General features: G+C 41.7%; 1 protein-coding gene across 1 annotated transcript in view; it reads left to right on the plus strand.

Annotated features, from left to right (window-relative positions):
- pcsk5a (proprotein convertase subtilisin/kexin type 5a) overlaps positions 1 to 27,063 on the plus strand; it is a 55,189-nt gene continuing 28,126 nt past the window's right edge. Inside the window, exons 1-24 of the mRNA XM_056265485.1 lie at positions 1 to 459; positions 2,350 to 2,454; positions 2,721 to 2,831; positions 10,020 to 10,154; positions 10,875 to 10,951; positions 11,088 to 11,176; positions 11,309 to 11,481; positions 14,409 to 14,621; positions 14,706 to 14,806; positions 15,132 to 15,235; positions 16,701 to 16,818; positions 17,614 to 17,802; positions 19,351 to 19,487; positions 19,610 to 19,729; positions 21,150 to 21,252; positions 21,333 to 21,523; positions 22,878 to 22,965; positions 23,075 to 23,178; positions 24,353 to 24,491; positions 24,586 to 24,701; positions 24,786 to 24,888; positions 25,666 to 25,802; positions 26,252 to 26,452; positions 26,765 to 26,833. Coding sequence (XP_056121460.1) covers positions 298 to 459; positions 2,350 to 2,454; positions 2,721 to 2,831; positions 10,020 to 10,154; positions 10,875 to 10,951; positions 11,088 to 11,176; positions 11,309 to 11,481; positions 14,409 to 14,621; positions 14,706 to 14,806; positions 15,132 to 15,235; positions 16,701 to 16,818; positions 17,614 to 17,802; positions 19,351 to 19,487; positions 19,610 to 19,729; positions 21,150 to 21,252; positions 21,333 to 21,523; positions 22,878 to 22,965; positions 23,075 to 23,178; positions 24,353 to 24,491; positions 24,586 to 24,701; positions 24,786 to 24,888; positions 25,666 to 25,802; positions 26,252 to 26,452; positions 26,765 to 26,833 — 3,085 coding nt within the window. The 5' untranslated portion in view covers positions 1 to 297. The remainder of the gene's footprint in view (positions 460 to 2,349; positions 2,455 to 2,720; positions 2,832 to 10,019; positions 10,155 to 10,874; positions 10,952 to 11,087; positions 11,177 to 11,308; positions 11,482 to 14,408; positions 14,622 to 14,705; positions 14,807 to 15,131; positions 15,236 to 16,700; positions 16,819 to 17,613; positions 17,803 to 19,350; positions 19,488 to 19,609; positions 19,730 to 21,149; positions 21,253 to 21,332; positions 21,524 to 22,877; positions 22,966 to 23,074; positions 23,179 to 24,352; positions 24,492 to 24,585; positions 24,702 to 24,785; positions 24,889 to 25,665; positions 25,803 to 26,251; positions 26,453 to 26,764; positions 26,834 to 27,063) is intronic.

Raw genomic sequence — 27,063 nt, forward strand, 5'->3', positions numbered from 1 at the left:
CTGTAATCCAGCGTTCCCAGTGTTTCTTGTTTGCTGTAGGAGCACACAGTGCACCTGTAGAAACTGATAGGACTGTAATTGGAGATGATGTGCCATAGGCAACAGATGCAGTGGAGCCATCGCAGTAGAATAGCGCTCACACAGTCAAACTAGGTCCTTTAGGAACTTTTTTACAATCATTTTGACAATCCAGTCTGTTGTAGACAATTTCAAATCGCTTTTTAATGAGAACTTTTCAATGAGGAGTGTGATCAGACCAATACTTCTGCATGAAGCAGAGATCATAACCATCTGAAGATGACACCAACAGCACTTTTTCTATATGCAATTTTTCTTGGGATTGGACTCCAATGTGTCCAGACGAGATTATACACAAACCGTTGGGCGGTTAAAATAACTGGAGGTCCTAATGCTGCTGATCTTATTGCAGACAAATATGGATTTGTGAATATGGGCCAGGTAAGTACACTGCAAAATGTTTTGGCAGTTAAATGGGTTACACTTTATTTTAATGGTACACTTTAGACTAATACTTATAGTTAGTAGAATGTCTAAAGTGGAACATCGAAATAAAGTGTTATCGTTAAATATTTCATGTGGCAGCATCTTGTAACAATTGAGCAGTTTCACATATGGCTGTTATTACATTTATTATAACTTTGTATGTATTCTTGTGTCCTGCTTTAAATTCTTATTATACGTCTGAATGGCCTAAAAATTTTGTGATTTATCAACCAAGACAGTTTGCTATTATGTCTTCATGTTCTCTGTATGATCCCAGAATTGCAACTGGCAACTTTTCATCACACAATTACTATGGTGATACTATGATACAGTGATGGTCACATATGGTAATAACATGGTACTTTGTTATATATTATGGAATCTTTATGCTATTCAAGTCAATACTTTTTGTCATTGAAATTGGAAGATGTTGTTCCACCAGGTACAGTTTTTGCCAGGACAAAACTCCATAGACAAACTAATATTTGTATTGCACCAACTATGTAAACAAACTGTAGTTCCCTGTTATTTTTTTTCTTTCAAATTAGTTAAAAAAAATTCATTATTACCAAGCCCATATCTCTGGGTCACTGGGTCTTGTATAATAAATGTGTTTAACCATGCAAGACGAGCTCCTAACCTCGATGGCATCTTATACCCTACTTCAGTTAGTTAACCAACTGGCACACTTTCCTTGCCCCCTTACTGCACAAATAAGTATAGTATAGCAGTACATTTAAGAGAGAATTAAATGTGACAGGATGCTCATGGAGATGTAAATAAATGTAATTTTCACTTATTTGAATATCTGAGATAAAAAAAATAGACAAAAAAGAAAAAGGTGTGCATAAATGCACTTGAAATGGACAATCGAAGTTTTAAAGTTTTAAAGTTTTAAATCAAAATTTAAAACATTAAATTTTAATGTTACAAAAGATTTCTATTTCAAATAAATGCTGTTCTTTTAAACTTTCTTTTCATCAAAGAATCCAATAAGAAAAATATATCACGGTTTACACAAAAATATTAAGCAGCACAACTGTTTTCAACTCTGATAATAACAAGTAACGTTTTTTAAGCACAAAAGCACAATATCAGAATGATTTCTGAAGGATCATGTGACACTGGATGAATGGCTGCTGGAAATTCAGAATGGTAAAGAAATAAATTAGAAATCAGAAAATATATTAAAACAGAAAACATTTATTTTAAATTGTAATAATATTTCACAATATTTTTGTGTTTACTGTATTTTTCATCAAATAAATGCAGCCTTGATGAGCAAAAAAAGACTTTTTTCAAAAACATTACAAAAAAAGATGCTGTCGGTATTGGGCTAAACTTGGAATATTTCTTTAATATTACTTTTAGGTCGTTTTGAATCCCAATGATTTGTTGTGCAATGCACCATGGGATTTATTTGGCCCACAGTCTCTATTTGTTTTTTGTTTTTTTTGCTCTGTGTGATTAGTTTATTTCGCTTTATGTCATTGAGCACATTTTCAGTGTTAACAAGGAAACTGACTTCCCACACTCAGTCATTGAAATGTGTAACTGCGGTCTACTGCGGGGCAGTTTAGTTCCTGGTAAATCTGGTATGTCTTCAGCCCACCTCATAACGTCAAAGCACAGGGTGTCAAAGAGATATCAGCAGCCAAAGTTTAAGCTCAGCTGAATCGTGCAGTGCTAGCTCAGGTTGCCTCTGATGGTAAGTCTATCAGCGGTGTAGAATAACCCTTTTGTTGTTTCGTAGGCATACGTCAGGGATAGATACATAATTGATATCTCTGTCAGTCACACCTGAGCAGCGGCTAACACAATCTTCTTCCCCTTGTGCCGTTGCAGATAGGTGGGCTAGTGGACCATTACCAGTTCCAGCACAGAGAAACCATCAAAAGGTCCACTATTAAAAGCAGAGGGAACCACAGTCTCATCACCATGGAGACCAAGGTACAAGGATCATATACCTTCAGTCACAGAGACACCACTGAATAGTTAATAAGTTAGACTACACCACGCTATAAACACCACACACACTTACAAAAAACAGATTAAGTCAGCGGTACGCCAAACCACACGGATGCATCCTTAAACTTGCCAAAAACTAAATGAGACAATGATAATTATTGTTAATGAATATTTCATTTAATTGACTGTGGTTTGTGAAGCATGTTATGTATGCAGTAGAACATCATAAATATGTTCTGATGCTGAAGGTGGAGTGGATCCAGCAACAGATGGTTCAGAAGAGAGTAAAAAGAACTGACACAATGGACCAAACCCAAGCCACCTTCAATGATGCCAAGTGGGACAGCATGTGGTATATTGTTAGTATGCAACACATTACAATCAGCAATTTTATATTCAGATAAAACGCATTATTTAATTAATAAACCAATTAATTTGTGAAAATATGTACATTTCAAAGCAATATGTTCAAAGGTATTACATGTACATCATAATGAAATACCCCTTGTATACTGTAGTTTTAAAAAGAATAAATTAAATAAAAATGTTTTGACTAAAAAAGTATGCTGTCAAATGTTTAGACAAGCATTTATGGTTAACTAAAATATACTTCTAATGAAACTTGGGTCACACTTAGATTCAAGACCAATTCTCACTATTAACTATGACTTTTGCCTCAATAAACTCATAATTACCGCTTATTAATTAGTAAGGTAGTTGTTAGAAAGTAAGTTTAGATACTGAGTAGGAATGTGATAGAATTGCGGGATGTAAAATATAGTATCATGCAGAATAAAGCATGAATATGTGCTTTATAAGTACTAATAAACAGCCAATATCCTAATATGCAATAATAACGTCTCGGTTACGGATGTAACCCTCGTTCCCTGAGTAGGGAACGGAGACGTTCCGTCGGATGACGACGAATGGGGGTTTCGCTTAGAAGCCAATCAACTTCAAATACTTCAAAACGAGCCAATGGCAAAGAAATGCCATGGGTCTGCGGAATTTGCATAGCGTAACTCCGCCTCACCTCGTGAGTATATAAGGAGAACGCTGGCAGCAAATAGGCATGTTTCTTCGCTGAGGAGCCAACCTGAGTTCAGGCGATCCCCGCGGTACAGCGGAAGTGGCAGGAAGACGGAACGTCTCCGTTCCCTACTCAGGGAACGAGGGTTACATCCGTAACCGAGACGTTCCCTTTCGTTGTCACTCCGAGTTCCGTCGGATGACGACGAATGGGGATACCAGTCTAATCACGCCACTTCTCAGCTGTCTTCCAGTGCCCTGCGTAAATCTGAGATCCCTGTCGTGAGACTAGCACGGACGAAGGACTCCTATTTAACACAGGAATACCAAGGTACACTGGGGAGCATATCCCAGGTCTTAGGGAAGTATGCAATTACTGCCAACCCAGAGGGGGGGGACTTAGAAATACACATATGACCCCGAGGGATGCATATGGGGAATCACTGGGGTATCCAGCCGCAGGTGGAATATTTCAACCCCAGGGGTGGCAAGGTGGCTTGCCAAGGGAAAGACACATGCTCAGAGAGGCTTACAGTGGGAATACACATGTGGGGGTAGCTCCGGGAGGTACCATGCACACGGGAGGCACCTAGCCGACGCACAGGCAAAAGACACTGGCGCCGACGTCAGGAGTGCTGGAGGAGCTCAGGGCTTTCGGAGAAGCTCACCTGAGGAGAATATCGCACGTATCCAGTCCGTAGAGTGGAATGGCGAGCAAGCGAAGACACCTGAGCGGGTCCGGTACTAGCTGGTTGAAGCGAGTACATGAGAGGACACAGGCTCCACTCGGAGATTGTAGAATCTGGCGAATGTGTTAGGTGTTGCCCAGCCTGCAGCTCTGCAGATGTCTGTTAGCGAGGCGCCATGCGCTAGAGCCCAAGAGGATGCCACACTCCGGGTGGAGTGGGCAGTCACACCAAGGGGGCACGGTCGACCTTGCTGCTGGTATGCCAAAGCAATGGCGTCCACTATCCAGTGAGACAACCTTTGCTTGGAGAGAGCCTTTCCCTTCAGCTTCCCATCATAACAGACAAAGAGCTGGTCTGAGGTCCTGAAACACTGCGTTCTGTCTACATAGATGCGAAGAGCACGTACTGGACAGAGCAGTGCCAAGGCTGGGTCTGCCTCCTCCGGGGGCAGCGCTTGCAGGTTCACCACCTGGTCCCGGAAGGGAGTGGTAGGAACCTTGGGCACATATCCAAGCCGGGGTCTCAGGATCACGTGAGAATAGCCCGGCCCGAATTCTAGGCACGCTTCGTCAACGGAGAATGCGTGCAGGTCCCCCACCCTCTTAACGGAGGCCAATGCAGTCAGAAGCGCTGTCTTCATAGATAGGAAGTTTAGCTCGACTGACTGCAAAGGCTCAAAGGGAGCACTGCGCAGGGCAGCTAGGACCACTGCGAGGTCCCAAGAGGGTACGAGAGGAGGACGAGGAGGATTCAGTCTCCTCGCTCCTCTCAGGAACCTGATGATCAGGTCATGTTTCCCCAAAGACTTACCTTCTATAAGGTCATGCTGTGCGGCAATAGCGGCTACATAGACCTTAAGGGTGGAGGGAGACAGCCTTCGCTCCAACCCTTCTTGAAGAAAGGAAAGCACAACACTGATCGAACAACTCCGGGGCTCTTCTCGGCGAGAAGAGCACCAGCTGACGAAGATGTTCCACTTCAACGCGTAGAGGTGTCTCGTGGACGACGCTCTAGCGGAAGTGATGGTAGCCGCCACCGCTGGTGGCAGGGTACTCAAACCTGCCTCGTCCCGTCCAGGAGCCACACGTGGAGGTTCCAAAGATCGGGACGAGGGTGCCATAGGGTGCCCCGTCCCTGAGAAAGGAGGTCCTTCCTCAGAGGAATCGGCCAAGGAGGTGCTGTCCTGCTCCTCGTCCTCCCTGACCTTGCGCAGGAGTTGCGCAAGAAGGCTCACTGGGGGAAACGCATATTTGCGGCCCCGCGGCCAGCTGTGCGCCAGAGCATCCGTGCCGAGCGTGCCCTCGGTCAGGGAATAATACTGGGCGCAATGGGTCGAGTCGTGAGAGGCAAACAGATCTATCTGTGCGTCCCCGAACTGGTCCCAAATCAGCTGAACCGTCTGGGGATGGAGTCGCCAATCTCCGGGGAGGGGCTGAAGCCGTGACAGCTCGTCGGCTGCACAGTTCAGGGCTCCAGGGATGTAAATGGCTCGAAGCGACCTCAGATGCTTCTGACTCCATAAGAGGAGGTGGCGGGCGAGTTGCGACATACGGCGGGAGCGCAGACCACCTTGACGGTTGATGTACGCTACAGTGGCGGTATTGTCTGTTCGGACTAGTACGTGTTGATTCTTGAGCACGGCCCGGAAGCGGCGCAGAGCAAGACGTACAGCCTGCAACTCGAGGCAATTGATGTGCCATAAGCGGTGGGGTCCTGTCCAGGAGCCCGCGGCAGCACGTCCATTGCACATGGCACCCCAGCCCGTGGTGGAGGCATCTGTCGTTACAACAACATGCCGGGAAGCTCGTTCCAGAGGCACTCCTGCCCGTAGAAAGCTGAGGTTCCCCCACGGGGTGAAGGTCTGACGGCAGGTCGGAGTAACTGGTACTCGGAGCGTGCCGTGTTGCCATGCCCACCTCGGGACTCGGTCGCGAAGCCAAAGCTGAAGCGGTCTCATATGAAGCAATCCGAGCGGCGTTGCCGCGGCTGCAGATGCCATATGCCCCAGGAGCCTCTGAAAGAGTTTCAGTGGAACCGCACTCTTGCCCTCGAACTGTCTCAGGCAAGTCAGCAGTGACTGCGCGCGCTCGCTCGTAAGCTGCGCGGACATGGCGACCGAGTCGATCTCCATACCGAGAAAAGAGATCCTCTGCACGGGGCAAAGTTTGCTCTTCTCCCAGTTGACCCGAAGGCCCAAACGGGCTACATGGCGGAGTACCAAATCCCTGTGTTCGCAAAGCTGATCTCGAGAGTGAGCTAGAATCAGCCAGTCGTCGAGATAATTCAGAATGCGAACCCCGTGTTCCCGGAGGGGAACAAGGGCTGCCTCGACGACCTTCGTGAAGACGCGAGGGGACAGGGCTAGCCCGAATGGGAGAACTGCGTACTGATATGCCTGTCCCTCGAAAGCAAACCGTAGGAACGGTCTGTGTCGAAGGAGAATGGAGACATGAAAGTAGGCGTCCTTCAGGTCGATCGCTGCAAACCAATCCTGGTGCCGCACACATTCGAAAACGCGTTTGGCGGTGAGCATCTTGAACGGCAGCCTGTGAAGGGAGCGGTTCAATACGCGCAGGTCCAGGATTGGCCGTAACCCACCGGTTTTCTTCGGGACAATGAAGTAGGGGCTGTAAAACCCGGACCTCATTTCGGCTGGAGGGACAGTCTCGATCGCACCCTTCGCCAGCAGGGTAGCAACCTCCGCTCTCATGATAGGGGCATTGCCACCGACCATAGTGGAGCGGACTCCCCTGAAGCGGGGAGGAGACCGCGCGAACTGAATCGCGTAGCCGAGCCTGATCGTTCGTGCGACCCAGCGGGACAGGTTGGGAAGCTCTAACCAAGCTCCCAAGGACTGCACCAGCGGGGTCATGCGAACCACAGACTTCCCGTCGGTGGGGCAGCGAGGCGGTATGACTGACCCAGACGTGGACGGCATAGCGGCCCGATGTGGGGGTGCAGTCATGAACCGCGCCCTGACAGAGGAGACCAGGGAAGGACGAACGTTCCACGGGGGTCTGCTCTGCCAGGGGTCTGGCGACAGAGGGGGATGAGAGTGGTGCGGTCCGGGGACGGCACGCACTGTCATCCGGCTCTGGGACAGAGGAGGACGAGGGGTGCACGGCCCGGGGGCGGCGCACCGTGTCGTCCAAGAACTCTGTGTGCTCAGGGATGAACGTGTTATTTCTTTCTTTAACCACATTAGGGTACTGCCCACCCGTGGGTGAGCAGCGGGGAGTGGAGAACAAAAGATTCTCCCCCGGCCCTCCACCGGGGGAAGGAGTGGTCCTGCAACCACCTCCTGAGAAAAACACGTCATCCCTGAGCAGCCCGTCTCAGGAGCGCCGCTTGGCCCGGCGTTTAGCGGGGGGCGGGGCTGGAGAGGGCTGGGGCGCCTTCTTGCGACTTCCTCCGCGACCGGGCCCGGGTGGAGGCTGCTGCTTGGGCCGGGCGGGAGGGGCGGGAGTCGCAGGAGGGCGCCCTCGGCGGCGAACAGACTGAGTACTCTGCCCGGTCGGCTGGGTGGAGGCAGCAGCGGGCCGTCGGGGCAGAATATGCTTGATAGCCTCAGTCTGTTTCTGCGCAGTCGAGAACTGTTGGGCAAAGTCCTCGACTGCACCGCCGAAAAGGCCATCTTGCGATATGGGGGTGTCGAGCAGCCGGGACCGCTCGGCATCCTTCATATCGGCAAGATTAAGCCAAAGATGTCTCTCCTGGACCACGGCTGTGGACATCACCAAACCCAGGGAGCGTGCGGTCACCTTCGTCGCTCGGAGAGCAAGGTCGGTGGCGGCGCGCAGCTCATTGAAGAGCCCTGGGTCCGTCCTACCCTCGTGCATGTCCCTGAGCATCTGGGCCTGGTAGACCTGCAGAATGGCCATGGCATGCAAAGAGGTGGCTGCCTGTCCCGCAGCTCTGTAGGACTTCGCCACTAACGTAGACGAATACCTACAGGCTTTGGATGGGTGCTTTGGCTCACCACGAGACGAAGCGCTCTGAGGACACAGTTGCATCGCAACAGAGCGTTCGACCGGGGGAAGCCCAGTGTACCCACGGGCAGCGGCCTCATCGAGGGGAGGAAAGGCGGATGAGATCATCGAGCGGTCACGGGAAGACATGGGAGTCTTCCAGGACTTCGAGATCTCATCATGCACGTCCGGGAAGAAAGGTATCGGGGCCTGACGCGGACGGGGGTCCGCAGCCTGACCCAAATACCAGTCATCCAGCCGCGAGCGCTCGGGACAGGGCGGAGGGTTCCACTCTAACCCGATGCTCGCGGCGGCTCGAGACAGCATGGCCGTCATCTCTGGATCTGACTCTGGCACAACTGTAGTCACACCCGAAGGCGGCAGCTGTGATGAGTCTTCACTTCCAGCAGACTCCGACCCACCTTGTGATGCTGCAATAGACATGGCATCTTCCTCTGGAGCGCCAAAGGAAACCCGCGGGACACCCGAAGATGATCTCGCCGGAATCCCCTGAACACTCACGGGTTGCAGCATTGGAGAGGGTGCGGCTGGGCACGGACTGATAGTCGGCGCTTGGTTCCAAACCGTCACCCTCAGATCACCCTGGCCACCAGCCGAAGTACTAGCTCTATTTCTAGAGTCAGTAGATCGGGGTGTGGATGAGGGGACCCTCACTCTTGCGAGATCACCGAGTCTTGACCGTAATGCTGCGATGGTCATGTTCCCACAGAGAGAACATGAGTCATCCACGAGTGCTGCTCTAGCGTGATCAATGCCCAAACACACTATGCAGCACCCGTGCCCATCAGAGTCGTCAACCAGCCTACCGCAACCAGAAGTGCACGGGCGAGGCATCTTTAAAAAGACGTGCCACGTGCAAGCTCTTTTGTGAGAATAGAAACCTGATTGTGTTGAAGCGCTCGGGGAGAAACACACTCGCTGTCGAACCACAGACAGATAAGCAGGAAGTGCGCGCTCGCCGAAGATCGCCGTCACACCAACACCAGAGAATCTTGCTCGTTTGAAGAACTGACAATTTCAGGAATGGCTTGTGGAACGAAGGATTAACTTGGCTCCAAAGCGAAAACATGCCTATTTGCTGCCAGCGTTCTCCTTATATACTCACGAGGTGAGGCGGAGTTACGCTATGCAAATTCCGCAGACCCATGGCATTTCTTTGCCATTGGCTCGTTTTGAAGTATTTGAAGTTGATTGGCTTCTAAGCGAAACCCCCATTCGTCGTCATCCGACGGAACTCGGAGTGACAACGAAAGGGAACCAAAGTTAATAGTGAGAATTGGACCCTAAACTAAAGTGTTACCAAAACTTGTATTAAACATATTTTTTAATTACACATTTGTTTTGATCCATTTGCAATTTACATATAAAATGAATAAATGTGCATAAATGAACAAATGTAAAATGCATGACAACTGCATTTAAAATATATTAACTTTAAATGTAATATCAAATAACACTCTACAGTTGAAATCACAGTCAAGTACTTTAGATGTGCTTTAGTATGTTAGTAAACACATCACAATAAGTGTGCTTCTTTTATACATGACATACTATTTTAAAATGTGCTTTGAAGTAAAACTTTTAATTTGGCATTATTACAAAGTGTACTTTCTAAATGTTAAGTGCGAAAGATGTCATGAAAGTGTAATCTCATTTTTATCTGCAAGGACAGTTTTTTTTAAAGTAGGCCTATACTTTTAAGATTTGAAGTACAATACAAGTGCACATTCAGTACAATTAAGCACACTTCTTTTTTTCACAATTTAAGGGACTGTAGTGATAACCTGAGACATACTGATACACATACTAAAACGAGTTATATTTTCCTACTGTTCTATAGCACTGTGATCACAACTGCTTGACTGACATGAACATCCAGGCCGCCTGGCGCAGGGGCTACACTGGGAAAGGGGTTGTGGTCTCCATACTGGATGATGGTATAGAAAGACAGCATCCAGATCTTAAACAAAACTATGTAAGTGCTTTGACATCTTACGGGACGGGATCTGAAACAAATAAATTGGTCACACTTTATATGCCTTTAACTACAACGTACTTACGTATGTAAAAAAAAAAAAAGAAAGAAAAGTTATCAACAATGTACAATGTACTTATTGTGTTAAATTCTGAATTGCAAAACACTTTTGCTGCTATTGAGGTAGGATCAGGTTAATGTTAGAGACAGGTTTCTTGGTATGTTTAGGTTTAAGGGTAGGTTAAGGTGTAAGAAAATGGTCAAAAGTGTAATTATAGAGGTGCTGATACAATTCTGATATACTGTATTATATGTAATAATTAAAAATAAATGGAAAACAGGAAATGTACACTATCCATTGACAAACCTGGTGGTTTATTTTGTAGTAATCAGTCAAGTGGGAGTTGTTCACTGGTCAATATCAATAATCAATATCAACTTTTTTGTATTTGCTGTGTTTAGTTTCTGTTTCCTTTGGTACCTTTGTTTTCATTTGATACTTTGTTTCTATGATTACAGATTAAGTTCACCTGTGCCTTGTTTATTTTTTCATTTACCCTTGTATTTACCCCTGTTTTTTTCTTCTCCCGTGTGCCTATTTTCTAGTGATCATCTTTGTTAGTTTGGGTAAATAAAAAGAAGGCTGCATTTAGATCCTCTTTTTCTCTTCTTTGCCTGACCCGCCATGATGTTATTAATGTGTTATTATATATTTATAAGGATGCACGAGCCAGCTATGATGTTAACGGCAATGATCCTGATCCAACACCACGTTATGATGCCACCAATGAAAACAAGTCAGTCCATTTCCACTGTGACCCAGTGCAGTCTCACTTGCCTCAGTCTCCGTATATGCTGATTTTAAATACATTTTTAAAATACAATGCTCCATACAAATACAGGGTTTTCCATTTCTTTGTGATTTCTCTAAAGACATGGAACAAGATGTGCTGGTGTGGTGGCTGCCTCTGCAAACAATTCTCTCTGCATTGTCGGAGTTGCCTACAATGCAAAAATTGGTGGTGAGTTATCAGAAATGTATGTTTATGTTTGCATGTATTATACAATAATAAAAATTTACAGAATGAAGTGTGGTATTCAAAACATAGCCTATGTTCTTGATATCTATGGAGCTGTCCAATCTCCTCCTGTAGGTGTGCGTATGCTGGATGGCGATATGACTGATATGGTGGAAGCCCAATCACTGAGTCTGAGGCAGCAGTATATTGATATCTATAGCTCCAGCTGGGGTCCAGATGATGATGGCAGAACAGTAGATGGCCCCGGCCCTCTCGCCCGGCTCGCTCTGGAGAGTGGCATACGCAAAGTTAGTGTGTGTTTGTGTGGTTATGTACATTATTGGGTAGAATTTGAGTAAAGACAACACTGACATTTTTTTTGTTTTAGACTAAAAATAGTCTACTTTGTTGGTTTGGTTCAAATCTTAAATTTTGACTTAATATTAATTAAAAATATTTATTTTCCCAAATAGAGAAACATTACTAAACTAAAAGATTGGCAAAAGGGTTTTGATGTCATTGTATGTTATAATAATAATAATTATTATTATTTATTCATTTATTTAACTTAATTTTACCATAAATAAAAGCTAAAGAAGCTATAATATGAAAGTTGTTCGACCTTAGACCCAAAGACTAATACTAGACCTTCTGCCGATGGCCATACAGTTACCACCTCTCCCCAGATCCGAAATGTTGGTTTCATTTTTGACCCCACACTCACATTTAAGCCACATATCCGTCATATCACTAAAACTGCCTTTTCCTCTACGTAATATTGCTCGTCTACGCCCTACCCTCTCCACATCTGCTGCGGAAACTCTCATCCATGCATTCATTACATCAAGACTCGACTACTGCAATAGTCTCCTATATGGTCTCCCATCCTCTGAAATAAAAAAACTGCAATACGTTCAAAACTCCGCTGCCCGCCTCCTCACCCACACCCGCTCCAGAGACCACATCACCCCCGTCCTTCAACAGCTTCACTGGCTCCCTGTACAACAGTGCATACATTACAAAGTTCTGCTCATCACTTACAAAGCCCTCAATAACTTGGCACCTCCATATCTCACAGACCTCTTACAGCATCACCACACCTCCCGACGCCTCCGCTCTGCCGACTTGGGCCTTCTCAAACCCATCACCAAATCAATGCACCGAACTTTGGGGGACCGAGCATTCGCCATCGCTGCCCCTACCCTTTGGAACTCACTCCCCATCCACATCAGAAACTCGGACTCACTGACCACCTACAAAAAAAACGCTCAAAACCCACCTGTTTCAGCTCGCCTTCAATCCATCATCACTCTCATCATTGTTTGTTTGTTTCATTTGTAAAGCGTCTTTTAGTTCCTTGGAAAGCGCTATATAAGACTTGTGTATTATTATTATTATTATTATGTCATTATCATCTTACGTTCCAGCTTCAGTAACTTCACCTCACTGCCATTCACAAATCCTAGTAGTAAATTCATAGTAAAGTGTCCATCCAATGCACACTTCAGAATTTAGCCAGAAGATGTCATCTGGGTACTTTTTATATTTACATTCACATGCTTTTATCCTAAGAGACTTATCAATGAAGAGAGCAATAGAAATCAGTCAAAAGTGATGCTTTATAGCCAAATTGAACTTATTTCCTAATTGATGAAATTTACAGTTATTGGACGGATTTGAATCAACACTAAATAGACTTCAGCTGAACAATGACACTTTTTTCTTGCTAGACTAGAGCTCTGTTGAAGCTTGTTTGCATCACTGGATCATTATTTCCCTCTTAATCACTATAAAGCTGCTTTGAAATCTGTACTGTATAAAGTGTAAATAAAGACTTGATTTGAGTTGATCAGAAAAGTACTGTATAGATTAAAGTGCGTATAGTGATTTCGGAAACACAGTTAGTTTGTACTTTACAGTAACATGTAGTTATAAAACTGTTAGGCTACATTTATAATTATGCTTCACTCATGCCACACTCTTCACGAAAATGAAACGTCATCAGAATCCCATGTAGTGTCCTTCAGCAAATGTAGTAGTAGGTAATCCGGGAATTCCATGCATACAGAAAATCCACATACTATTCACAGTATACACATTGCATACAATATAAGGTAGTAGGAGTTGTATGGTAGTATGCCATTCCAAACACCGATTTTAGTGGTCCTGGGTTGTATTTAGCAGATGAATATAGTAGGTCATCCGGATATTCCATGCATACAGCTTGCTACTACATATTCACAGTAAACATGAAACTGGATACTGCAGAAATAGTAAGAGTATGATAGTAGGCCATTTCGAACATAGCAACTGTGTAACTTTAAAGTGCATTTTTATATTGGTCTAATGGAAAATCATGCTTTCTAGTTTTAACCTGTTTTGTTCAGTTTGACTAAAAGCAAATAAAACTCCACCATACACAATTAAAATAAGCAATTTTTTTAAAATAGTATTTTCGTTTGACTCCAGACTGTTGATGTACATCAGAAAATGTGAAAAAAAAGAAGAAAAAAAACAACAGTAAAAATTAAGGTCTTTCGAAATTGTTTTTGTTTATAGTAAAAATAAAATCAGTGTACAAGGGTTGACACCCAGCATTCAAAAGAAGGTCTCCTGTTATTATTTTTCCTCATGTCCTTGTATTCTTTTAGGTGAATAATTCCTTTAAATGTTGCAAGCAAAATACCGGTAACTGAAAAAAATAAGCAGTAAAAATCCATAAAGTAATAATCCATTAACAAATTTACTGATATATCGCTTGAGACTTACTGATAAAAATATTATGATTAAACTTTATTTGGAGTACTTCTTTATTGCAAAATGCACATTTCTTAATATTAAGCCTAAAATGTGTTTTAATATCACTAATAGTAAGGACAGTATGATCACTATAATATCAGTCTTTAAATGCAAGATATTTAAAGTGTGCCTAAAGTATACTTAGCACAATCAAATATACTTAAGTTTAACTTTAGTTGGACCTCAGCACTATTTCTGGATAACTAAAGTGCATTAAGTACAAAATTAGTTGTTCCAATTTAGCAGACTTAATGTAAATTAAGTTAAACTAATTAAGTTAAAATTCAATTTAGTATACCGAAAGTATACAATTGCAGGCTATTTAAATTAAGTACATAAATATGTAAATGTATTTGTAATATACTTAGTATAAAATAAATGTATTTCAAATACATTTTAGTACATTTAATTTTCACGATTCCTCTTTCCTTCTCAGGGCAGAAAGGGCCGTGGCTCCATTTTTGTGTGGGCATCAGGAAATGGTGGGCAGAGTCAAGACCACTGCTCATGTGACGGTTACACCAACAGCATTTACACCATCTCAGTAGGCAGCACCACTCAGAACGGACAAAAGCCGTGGTACCTGGAGGAGTGCTCCTCTACTCTGTCCACCACCTACAGCAGTGGAGACAGCCACAGCCTGGGCGTTGTGAGTTACTCAATCAGTATTTGTTTGCTATGTGGGAAATTGGTCGTTTTTCCTCACTGGACCCACACATATGTGTGATTTCAGGTGACAACCGATCTGAGGCAGCGTTGCACTGATGAGCACTCTGGCACTTCAGCATCGGCCCCCATGGCTGCAGGAATCATCGCCCTCACGTTGGAGGCAAAGTAAGCAGTTTATTTGTGCTCTGTCTGTTAGATGTAGTCATCTTTCTGTTAGATCTGGGAAGCACTTTGTGGTCAAATCAAGTGTAGCATTTTCAAACCTGAGGTTCTGTTAAAGGGCGAGAGAGTACACTTATCTTGGATCACCTCATTTCAGACACTTTGACTATTTCAATTGGTTCAGAGCTGAATTCTGTCATTGCTGCTCATGGGCTTTGAGTTCCACTTACAGGTTTTTTTGAGCCAATCATGTCTGGGACAAAGTATTTACTGCCATCGCTTTTAAGCATGTGATGAATAAACTAATTTCTTTGTCCTTCGTCCTCAGTCCAGCTCTGACCTGGAGGGATGTTCAGCACATCATGGTGAAAACTTCACGTCGTGGTCACCTGAGCGCCTCAGACTGGCAGAGCAATGGAGCTGGATATGATGGTAGACTAAAATAAGCTTGTATATTAAAAATCACTTATTATATATTATTCAACATCTATTCAATTTAGCTTAAAAAACAATTAAAATACTGTACAAGCACACTTTTACTGTTAAGTGGATTTACGGAAACCCACACATAACAAAAATGAGATATCATGCCCACAAATAGTGATCGAACGATATTGATTTTTTGATGGCCGACCATTATTAAGTATGTTCAAGTACTGGTTCAATGAAATGATTTTACTGCATACTCAGAACCTGCAACATGACATCATGACTTTGCGTAAACATACACGCCACTTTCAAGTCAAGTGGCGTGTTATCTATACGCATTTTGAGCTATCCGCGTGTATGTCCACGCCGAAATCTTTTGCGTGTATGTCTACGCCATTAAATGTCCGAGTGATTCCGCATGTATGTGTACGCCGTTAAATGTCCGAGCGAAACGAAGCAAAATCTATATCTACATCTGTGGAGCGATATTTCTTTTCCTAGGATGGTAGGAGAAGACTCATAAATGGTATTAACCCCAGTGACGGGTAGGTTTAGGGACGGGGTTGGGGTAGGTCATATATTTATATATACATAATACAGTAATATAACGTTAAGTCAAAGGCGTTGATAAACACGCTGAAAAGCGATTATGCGTGTTGATAGCACGCCAAAAATGGAAATACGAATTGGCGTGTCATACATACGCCATTTCATGAGATCAGTCTGCAACAAAAATAACTTCATGACAACAATGATAGACTGATGACAGTCCCAAACCCTATCATGAGCTATGACATGAAATATTACAGTAGGTTGCTTGCAAAGATGTGTATTTTGTAATGGCCTTCAATGGAGACAGATACTTTTAGATCTGTATGGTGTAGTTACAGCAGAGACTCCACAGCATACATTAAGTATGCCCACATACTTTTAGTTGAGAAGCAGTAATAAAGGGTTAATTCATCTAAAAATGACTCACCCTCATATCGTTTCAAACCCATAAGACTTTCGTTCATCTTTGAAATACAAATGAAGATATTTTGAAGAGCTTTCTGTCCCTCCATTGACAGTCCACGCAACTACCACGTTGTCGATTCAAAAAGTTTATAAAGAGATTGAAAACTAATCCACATGAATCGAACGGTTTAGTCCAAATTTTCTGAAGAGACGATCGCTTTATATGATGAACAGATTGAAATTACGCTCTTATTCACATATAAACTTTGATCACCAAACATAAATAAAAGTTCAACCGAACCTGCATGACGCACGAGAACAAACCTCATTGGTTCTTGCGGAAGCTCAAACGTGCTGCATAACACAATAGAATGAACTCTATTGGTTCTCGCTTGAGCTTCTATCTGATTCTATTTTTGCTTGAACTAACCTTTTAATAGTTGCAAAGGAAATGAAGTGTGCTCTCAATAGCAGTATGTAATAAACTATATCATCACTGGCTCTTGTGCAGTTAGTCACCTTTATGGGTTTGGCTTGATGGATGCTGAAGCCATGGTGAAGGAAGCAGAGACCTGGAAGCAGGTGCCCCCTCAACACATATGTGAGCAAAACATAGTCCAGAATGGAAGGTAACTGTTCGATCGAAATCCTTGTACTTTATCACTGATGATTCCAAACTGCTATAGCGTTCCTGTATTCATACTAATGTTCTGTCTTTACAAAACTGTCTTTACTACTACTGTGGTGGTACCATGCTGCAGTGACAGTGGCCGAAATTATTAGAACACCTGAGAGAACATCTGTTTGACTCCAAAACATGATTTAATTTCATAATGTTCATGAAACGTGCAGATGGTTGCTCTGAGCACAACAAATATCAGATGAAGTGAGTCGTACTGTTTTTATCCACTTTTAACTTTAGTATTTTGTATGTCCACCTTTTGCAGCAATTACAGCAGCACATCTCTCTGGCATAGTGTCAATATATTTCCTGAGAACTTCAACACTAATGTTATCCCATGCCTTCTGCAACTGAAGCCAAAGGCTTTCCTTTGAAAGTACAATAGATCTGTCCAGTTTATTTTCCAACTCGCCCCAAATTTGCTCGATGGGGTTGAGGTCTGGACTTTGACAGGTCCAGTCCATCATTTTCACTGTTCCAGCAGATTCCTTCCGTCACAGGTCCGGCAATAGTTAGAAAAATGTTTAGGGTCATTGTCCTCTTGGAAAATAACAACTAAAACCTCTAAAATATGCCAAGTGTTCTAATAAGTTTGGCCACACTGTATATATTGTCAAGGTATTAAATGATTACCATATTCTTCTACCAATGGTATTTACATTGTACTCCTAGACACTTTAAAGAATATATCATTATTTTTGTTTGACTGAAGAGTCACTCAGATTCTCTGTATTTATTTCAGGATCATAAGTCCAGAGAGGGTGTTGAGGTCAGTGTTCAAGTCCTCAGGCTGCTCTGCTCAGCGTCTGCAGCGGGTGGTCTATCTGGAGCATGTTATTGTACGTGTCACAATCACACATCCTCACCGGGGAGAACTGTCAATCACACTGACATCACCCTCTGGAACCAGATCTCAGCTTCTCTCTAACAGGTACAAATATACTGAGCCGGCTCAGATGGACTGAAATGAACGTAATAACTGTATGATTTATTGAAATACATGATTAATCCTATAAAACCTAATTTAATCATATTTGATGCATACATTTCTGAGGCTTCTAAATAATCAGTATTAAAACCTGTTGAACACAATCTTCTACATGGCTTCTGTTATCTGATTGATAGTTTATACTTTTTAGCTGGCCTTTTAGTGTAATTCTATGCCATAATTGGCTTTATGCCACAGCTTCACTACTTCCTGAACTTCAGCCAGCCCTTTGTTTCCTGTCTGTCATTATTGGACAAACTGATTAATCCAGGTGTGCCTGGCCTCAGTAACAATAATCAGGCACACCTGGATTAATCAGTTTGTCCAATAATGACAGACAGGAAACAAAGGGCTGGCTGAAGTTCAGGAAGTAGTGAAGCTGTGCATAAAGCCAATTCTATACCAAGCGTGCCGCACAAGCCCTCAAAAGTGAAGCCAAAACGTCTCGATCGCCCCCCGGTGACCGGTCCTAGTATAGCTCATAAGCCCCGCCTCCCCATGTTATTCAACGGGACGTGAGACCAACAAAATAGTTAAATTACACTTCACATATCTTTTTTCTAAAGATAGTTTCTGTCATTTACTGTAGTTTCTATCACGTTGATGTAATTTCAAGTGTTTGTTTTTAAAATAAGTTAGTTTTTAGTTAGTTATTTGATGCTATAAAAACGGTGCTGTGACATCATAATTGACAGCTGTGATTGACAGGTTCTCTGTGCGAAGTAGTCACTGAAGCACCAACGGACTTTTTTTCATAATGTTGACTATGTGGTTAGTAGTTGTATTTACCTTATTTTAACGAGGTACTGCAATCAGCAGACATCATTGGAGAGGAACGGAGCAGACAAGGCCACTTAAGAAAACTGCGGGGCGTGTGCGCTTGCGATTGATTTAACGAGCGTGAGGGCGGGGCCTTGATTTCGCGGCTTTACTTCCTGCACACGACTGCGCATGACTGGTCCCGAAAACGCTACTGCGCAGACTCAAGTTCCAATATGTCAGCGCCATATCGGGACTCTGGCGGCTTCAGTTCTCTCCAATGGAAAAGAGCGAAGGGGCGTCGTCCATCTTTTTTTACAGTCTATGTTCTATACGCTCTAAAATCATTACTTATTTTTATAATGTAAACATAAAAATAAATGTTAAATTGTTAGCAATATTTCAACATGAACACTTACTGGACTAAAGCACCATTTGAAACATCAGGCTTTTGAGGAACGTTTATTTTTACATCTCTCAATTATCATTATATTGAATTGCATTATATGCCCAATCTTATTATATGAATATGACCCATAAAAGCCTGATGTATCAATTCTCAACATAAAAAGAAAAACATGAATGCAAACTTTTTTAGGATTTTTTTAAAAAGAATTAATAAACTGTTCAATTTAAAGAAAATATATTTCTGTTATTATTTCATGTCAGGCTTAACATGTGTGTGTTTTTTTACCTGACCGTTTTAATTATTCTGTGGTTATTTCCTGTCAGACCAAATGACCACTCCAGTGAGGGCTTCCTTAAGTGGGAATTCATGACGACTCACTGCTGGGGCGAAAAACCAGCAGGAGACTGGATCCTGGACATCAGAGACACCCCATCTCCACGCAGAGACAGCCGACTCCAAGGTGCCTACCACCTTAACATACTTTAAACTTTACTGTGGTAGAACCCATGGTATATATACAAAATGTAAACTACAACTATAATAGAATGTAAAATGTTTTTTCTTCTCTATTGTTTATATTAGGGAAACTGGTAGAATGGTCCCTGGTGCTTTATGGAACATCCACACACCCATACATAAGACATGAACAGCCCCGCTCTGCCCAGCTGCCTTCTGAAGATGACACCACAGAGGAGTACAATGGTGATTTACCCAATTCTTTAAAAGCACGCTGGCCAAACGACTTTATATATTATAAAGAAAAATAAAGAAAAATTACATTATATTAAGTTTATTTTAAGAAAGTTCGGGAGCATGAGAGGAAGGCTGTATATAGCTATCTCTCACCTTCCCAGTTTTCCAGCATTCCTCGGCCACCCCAACACCTCACTCTCGGCTGGTTCCTATATCCCAACCAGGGATATTGGGGGGAGTACTCTGGCTTTGTGCCAAACTCCAAACCCTCCCCTCGAACAGCACGCCAAATATGCATACTCTTTACTCTATCTGATCATATGTAAGCCTGGATTTGTGAAACAGTGCACTCACACAATACGTAGACACTTAAAGTCACAATTAAAATGCATGAACAAATCAATACCAAAGTAGCATCTGCAGAGATTTTATCAGAATTAAATTCATTTTTAATTTTAATAATATAGTTCTTTTTAAATGACTTTTAACCATATAGGGTCACAATGATTTTTAATGTATGCACGTACTATATCAGCTGATGTACAAGTCAGTTCTCCCTAAAGTTCATTACACATGGACATGTTACACTAACATTTCACAAAAAGTGTCCAAGTAAGTTGTTTGAAAAGTGATTTTGCTGTTTTTCTTTCAAATAAATGCAACTTGGTTTGATGTTTTATTATCTAATGCTGGAATTCCCAAACCTTTTTGTCAGTCGTAAATGTAAAATATTCACTTAAAAATCACCCCCTGAAATTTAACAATGCATTCACATGTTCACAGTTTTCTGTGCTACTTCTACTTCTACTTCTGTTTCTACAGTAGCAATATTGCTACTGTTGTGCTGAGACATCCAGACACAAAAAATGCTTTACTGCTGATGGAAAAAAAAGTTACTTTTAAGGGTGTTCACACATGGGTTCACTTTTTACAACCAACTAATGCTAAAAGTTACAACTTTTGTTTTGGCGTAATATTGGTGAAAAGCTGTAAACTTATGTAATGTGAATGTATTGTAAAAAAAATTTAAACCCGCTCATTGCATTCCCAAATGCACGCTAAATTCACAGCACTTGCAGAGATGGAGTACGTGAGAAGCAGCAATTACTGTGGACCGAGCTGCTCTGAAAACATGCTATATAGTCTGCAAGCGTGTAAATGAACAGTCACACTTCACTTTGAAACACAAAGCGCAACTGACTGTAGGTCTATGCTTAATCAAATCACACCATTTATTTGAATGTTACATTCAATTTAATTAATTATTAGCTTTTCATCAACTCACGAACTCCCATCAGATCCCTCATTAACCCAAGAGCATTTGTGTATTTTTTAAGTGGGCATAACTGGGACTAAATATAAATATAAATATATAATGTAAATATAATTCTTTGTGAATACTTTGCTTTATCCCTCTACTCTATATAAGGCTCTTGTGACCCAGAATGTAGTGAGGATGGCTGTGAAGGACCTGGATCCCACCAATGTGTTTCCTGCTTGCACTTTTTCCTAAAGTTAAAAAATAACACACGGTCAGTAATTTTTACTTTTCTCTTCGGTCATTTCCTTCTTTATAAAAAGTTTACTGATACTACTCTAACTAATTTTTCAGGACCTGTGTGTCTGAGTGCCCAGGCGGGTACTGGGGGGATAAGAACAGGTGTAAGAAGTGTTACTCCTTCTGTAAGTCGTGTTTAGGCAGCCGCAGTGATCAGTGCACAGCCTGTAGGTCTGGATACTATCTGAATCAGGAGAAGAACAACTGTGTGACCAGCTGTGAGGATGGCTACTATCTTCACCACGGTAAGAGTGATGCCACCATGTCAATAAGACTGAAAAGCAAGTGGGTTAAATGGTTATAAAAAGAAATCAAGTACATTACACATTACTCTTAAAGTCCCCCTGCAGTCATTTTAATTGTATACCTTAAAACTCATCTTTGCTCACCAAAATTACATATTTAAACTTTTTTCCTTGAAAAAAAAAGTCTTCATCCCTTAAAATAGCTTGAATGTAACTCCCTTGCCTCAAATACATGGTTCTATAAATATGCAAATTAGCCCCTCCTCCAGAGATCACACCAGAGATCTAGAGATCCACATGAGATTTGAGATCACATGTTGACATGTTTGGTCACAAGGTAGTTTGTGATGTCAGAAACACCAGCGATTTCAAACCGCAGTTTTAAAGAGAAAAGACTCAGCAATGGTGTTGACTTATGAATTCGCACATGGTTTGTCTTAAAACATATTAAAAACACCACATAGACATATAAACAACATTAAAAGCTTGATTTTCACCACAGGGGGACTTTAAATAAAAAATAAAGGTTCTTTCTGCTGAAAAATCCAGCATTTCTGGTCAATTTTGATGAACCAGCTCAGTTTTGATTAAGAACAGCATGACAATGCTGGTCCACCAACTAGACAGCTCTATGCCATCTCTAACCAGCATAAACCAGCCTGGACCAACATGGATTTCATCCCAGCTGGATTTTTCAGCGTGGCATCTATGGTTCCACGAAGAACTTTTAACATCCATGGAAACTTTAGAGATTCTTTAGATTATAAAAAATTTCTTTACACACTAAGAAAAAAATGGTTCTTTTAATAACTGCTGATTGAAATGTTTTTTCGTGGTACCCAAAATTGTTGTTCTATGGCAGGGATGGGCAACTTCAGTCCTGGAGGGCCACTGTCCTGTAGAGTTTAGCTCCAACCCTCATAAAAATTCACCTGCCTGTAGCTTTCTAGTAATCCTGAAGACATTGATTAGCTTGTTCAGGTGTGTTTGACTAGGTTTGGAGCTAAACTCTACAGGACAGTGGCCCTCTTCAGGACCGAAGTTGTCCATCCCTGTTCCATGGCATCGCTGCAAACCTTTTGGAGCCTTTCTCTTTTTCTTTTTTTTTTTATTGTAAGCCATGTTCTTTATGCAAATAAGTGTAAAACCCCAGCCACAAAATCTCATTGATACAAAATCCTATTCCACATCGCTGTATTTTAAACTTCGCTTTTAGTGAAACTTTTTAAGTATTAGAAATGTTTTTAAAACAAAAAAAAAATATATATATATATATATGAGATTTTCTGTGACGTGCCTGGTTAGGACACACCTTTTGACTTATTCTGTGTTCATGAATGTTTTTCCGATGCAGAGGAAAACGCGTGTAGGAAGTGTAATATTGAGAACTGTATGAAATGCACCTCAGCCTCCATTTGCACAGAGTGCTCTGAGGGCACAAGGTAATATATTTTTATTAAATGTTTGAACTTACTGATATTTCATGAGGCAATGTAGCCATGTCAGTTCACTGTAATGAAAGTTGACTGTTTCTCTCTTCGGCCCATTCAGTCTTGTGGGCAACAGATGCCAGAAGAGTTGTGAGGTGGGCCATTACTACAGTAAGCCGGATGACTCATGTGAGCCCTGCCACCCAGCCTGTGCGACATGCAGAGGTGGACAAAGTACACAACTTCCTTACTTGTGTGAAAGTACAGATACTACTGGTCAAATATTACTCCATTACAAGTAAAAGTTGTAAAGACCGATTTTTACTTGAATAAAAGTACAGAAGTACTTGTTTTTAAAAGTACTTGAGTATCAAAAGTAAAAAGTAAATGTCAATGCATTGTTTTATTATTGTTGCATTGTTACGGTACCTCATGTCTCTGAAGCAACCTAGTGAATACACAGACCCGTTTTTTTTGTATCTGTGGAATTAAGAGCTTTTAGAATGTCACAAAACCTATAGAAATTAAACACCTGAATTGATAAAAAAGACTGCCATAATCATCTTAATTTTTTTTTATTTAACACTCCTACCACCCCCACAAAAGAAGTACACATCTACAGTATGTGTATACATTCATGCACATTTGAAACAAGTGGTCTGTAAATACTAGGGGTGTAACGGTTCTCGGTAAAAAATCGAACCGTACCGTTCTCCACCCTGGGTCCGGGACTCACTTGCACCGCGGTTGTCCTCAAAACTGATGATTCATCTATAATCTGGTTTGTTGAAAATAACAACGTGTAAAACAGACAGTTCCACTGTTGATAAATTCACTTGCTGGCTTCCCAAATAATACATTACAACAGCGATAATCAAAAAAATGTGAACAAAACTGTTACTCTTTGTAAACTCTGTTCAATGCGAGTGCCAAATGCTCGAACATGACCAGTCTTTTACACCGTCATCACCACCCGGGAGTCGAGACCTGAACTGCACACGTTACTATCGTGTTTAAAGCTAAACTCATTTTAGCTTTGCCAATGTAAACATTCATTGATCAACATCAGTGTCTTCTCATTTAGGATTAGTGGATTCTCATTTAGGATTAGTTCCAAATTATGATATACTGTAAATTCTATTAGCAATCAGCATTTCTTTAGCATCTTGTAATTGTGGAACTGTAGGGCATCATAAGATTTTATTTCTTAAAATTATTTATTTTAAATATTACACTCTAATACTCTTATAATCAAACAAGGGGAAAACAATTCTAGTGTTCGTTATTTATAATATCCAAGATTGTGATCAAATTCCAACAGCAATCCTGTACAGGATCCTTTGACATGGACATTTTGTGTTTTTGAATGATTTGAGTTTGTTTTCATGTCTTTGTACAGCTGCAGGTCTAGAGTTATGTAATCGCTGTGCTGAAGGCTACCTGATGGAGACCTGGAGATGTGTGTCCTCCTGCAGTCAAGGTTTCTACGCTGTACAACCGAACTCTGACAGCACAGACACTCAGAGCACCTGTGAGAGGTGTGTGTGTGTGTGTGTGTGCCACAACCTCTCATCTCTTCAACATTTATCATCATCTCTTACCACTTGTTTGATTCTGTGTGTATATGTTCAGGTGTGATGTGAGCTGTCTGGCCTGTGTCGGGCCAGGTAAAGGAAATTGCAGTGAATGTGTAGATGGACACACACTTCAGGATGGCGTGTGTGTTCTCAGCCACAACTGTGTTGAGGGTAAGTTCTGGTTGATGCAAAGTACAGTAAAGATTTTTTAACATTTCAGATATAATTGCAGTGAATTTATTTTTGTGTTTAAAGGGGAATATCAGGATGAGAGCGGAGAGTGTCAGTCATGTGATGTGTCCTGTCATAAATGTAAAGGTCCAAAGAGTGAGGACTGTCTCAGCTGCTCCAACACACAGTAAGAATCCCTTTTTCAACAGTTATTTACCTGCTGAAAAGACTCCAGTGCTGGTCCCAAGCATGGGATGCTGCTGGCCAGGCTTTTAAAAATCGGCATATCAGAATACTTTTTCAGGGATCTTGTGACTGTCAGGGTTATGTTCTTATGTTATAGTTCAGTTTCTGTTTGGCTGTTTTCCTTTGACCCAGTTTTCCCATGTGTTACATTGATTGTTAAGTGGTTGTCCATTCTCTTAGTACATTTTCTCCTGTTTGGTGTGTTGAGTATTATATTAAAAGTCTGGTTGAGTATCTCGTTCAACGTGTGCTTAATTACAGTGACAGTGATATTGAAGACTGGATTAATGGCTGCTGAAAATCTAGCTTTTTCCACCACAGGAATAAATTACATTTTAGAATGTATTCAAATATAAAATTGTTATTTTAAACTGCAACAATATTTTACAACATTTCAGTTTTTACTGTATTTTTTATCAAATAAATGCGCCATTGGTGGGCATAAGAGACTTCTTTAATTATTATTCCACGTAATTATTCCAAACATTTATTTATTTATTGGTGAAGTTTTTAAAATCTTTTAAAAGTAAAGAAGGAATATATGTTGTTGTTACTTGTACAGGAGATATTCGCAATATTTAAAAGTGAATTGTGAAAAGTGATTTGCTGGGTCACAGGAGGCGAGAATAGAGAGAAACAGTTGATCATTCAGTCAGTTACCAGTACAAACAAAAGTAATTTTCTAATAATGTACATTTCCTCTGTCCTGCTCTTGTAGATGGCTGGATGAGGGACGTTGTGTGGTCAGCTGCTCAAATGGGAAGTACCCGTCCAGTGGACAGTGCCACCTCTGTGACCACACCTGTGCCCAGTGCCTTGATGCTGGTCCTGCTAACTGTACCAGCTGTGATACAGGTCAAGATTAATTTCTCATCTTAGTCCAAATTGCTAATTTGGCAAAAAGCAAATTAAATCAAAGATATACAATTGGTTTAATGGTCCAGTGTGACTTTTTCAAATCTTATAGAAAATCTTTACCTTAGCTGATAATTTACCTTTAGCTTGGAAGAATAAAAAATAATTTTCTATCTCAATCGAAACTCCACAATTTCATTCCTGGCCTTAAGCCACAAAAATGAAAATAGGAGAAACAACATCATGATGGTCTCACTGTTTTTTGACAGGTGGTGATAGACATGGCAAGTTTATGATGTTTTAAGTGACACAATGACCTGCAGTATTTGCTGCAAATACACAAATGTGAAAATATATATGACCAATACTTTTTTTTATCTGTCTCCATTTACAGTATGTGTCCCTGTGTGTATAAATGTGTGTATGTGCTTGTATTATGTGTGCTGTAGATAAGTTTGGGATGGACCGTCACCTGTATAATGGCGAGTGTGTGGATGCGTGTCCTCAGGCTCATTTCCACACAAAGTTGAAGGCATGTGAGCCATGTCCTTCACACTGCAAACTCTGCTCCTCAGCCACACACTGCATCAGGTGTGACGACTCCTTCTACCTCAATGATGGTCTCTGTAATAAACTGGCGTGTGGTGAAGGTATGGCTTATTGTACAGTTTTGTTAAAACACACAAAAAAAGAGATATTTCGCACAATGTCCAAGCTGCTTTTTTTAAATGATTTGATTTTTTAAATTTTTTTTGTTAGAACACACAAAAAAAATAAATTTAGCACAATGTCCAAGCTGCTCTTTTTTATACAATGAAAATTACATTTTAATTTCGGGGTGAAATATTCCTTTTAAATATTATTAGTGCTAGGCTTTGGGCTTATTTTTCACTTTCAGGACAGACTTCAATCAATGCAGTTAAGTTTGTGTGTGTGTGTGTGTGTGTGTGTGTGTGTTTTAGGGGAGGTGGAAGACCCAGAATATGATGACTGCATGTCATGTGAAGAGGGATGTAATAAGTGTGTTCTCTGTAAGTTCAGCAGTTTTTTTTTAGCATTTATTAATCACTATAGCATTATACAGTGTAAACCCTAATGCTCACAATAATTGTTTGGTTTGAGTAGAGCAAACGTCTCGGTTACATATGGTAACCCTCGTTCCCTGAGGGAGGGAACGGAGACGTAGGTCAGACTGACCAATAGGAATCTCGCTAGAGAGGCCAATCTACTTCGAGTGAAACTAAAACAAGCCAATGCACAT

This window comes from Rhinichthys klamathensis, unplaced genomic scaffold (assembly GCF_029890125.1).
Source record: "Rhinichthys klamathensis goyatoka isolate OS25496 unplaced genomic scaffold, OSU_Roscu_1.1 h1tg000234l_1, whole genome shotgun sequence".
NCBI lineage: Eukaryota > Metazoa > Chordata > Actinopteri > Cypriniformes > Leuciscidae > Rhinichthys > Rhinichthys klamathensis.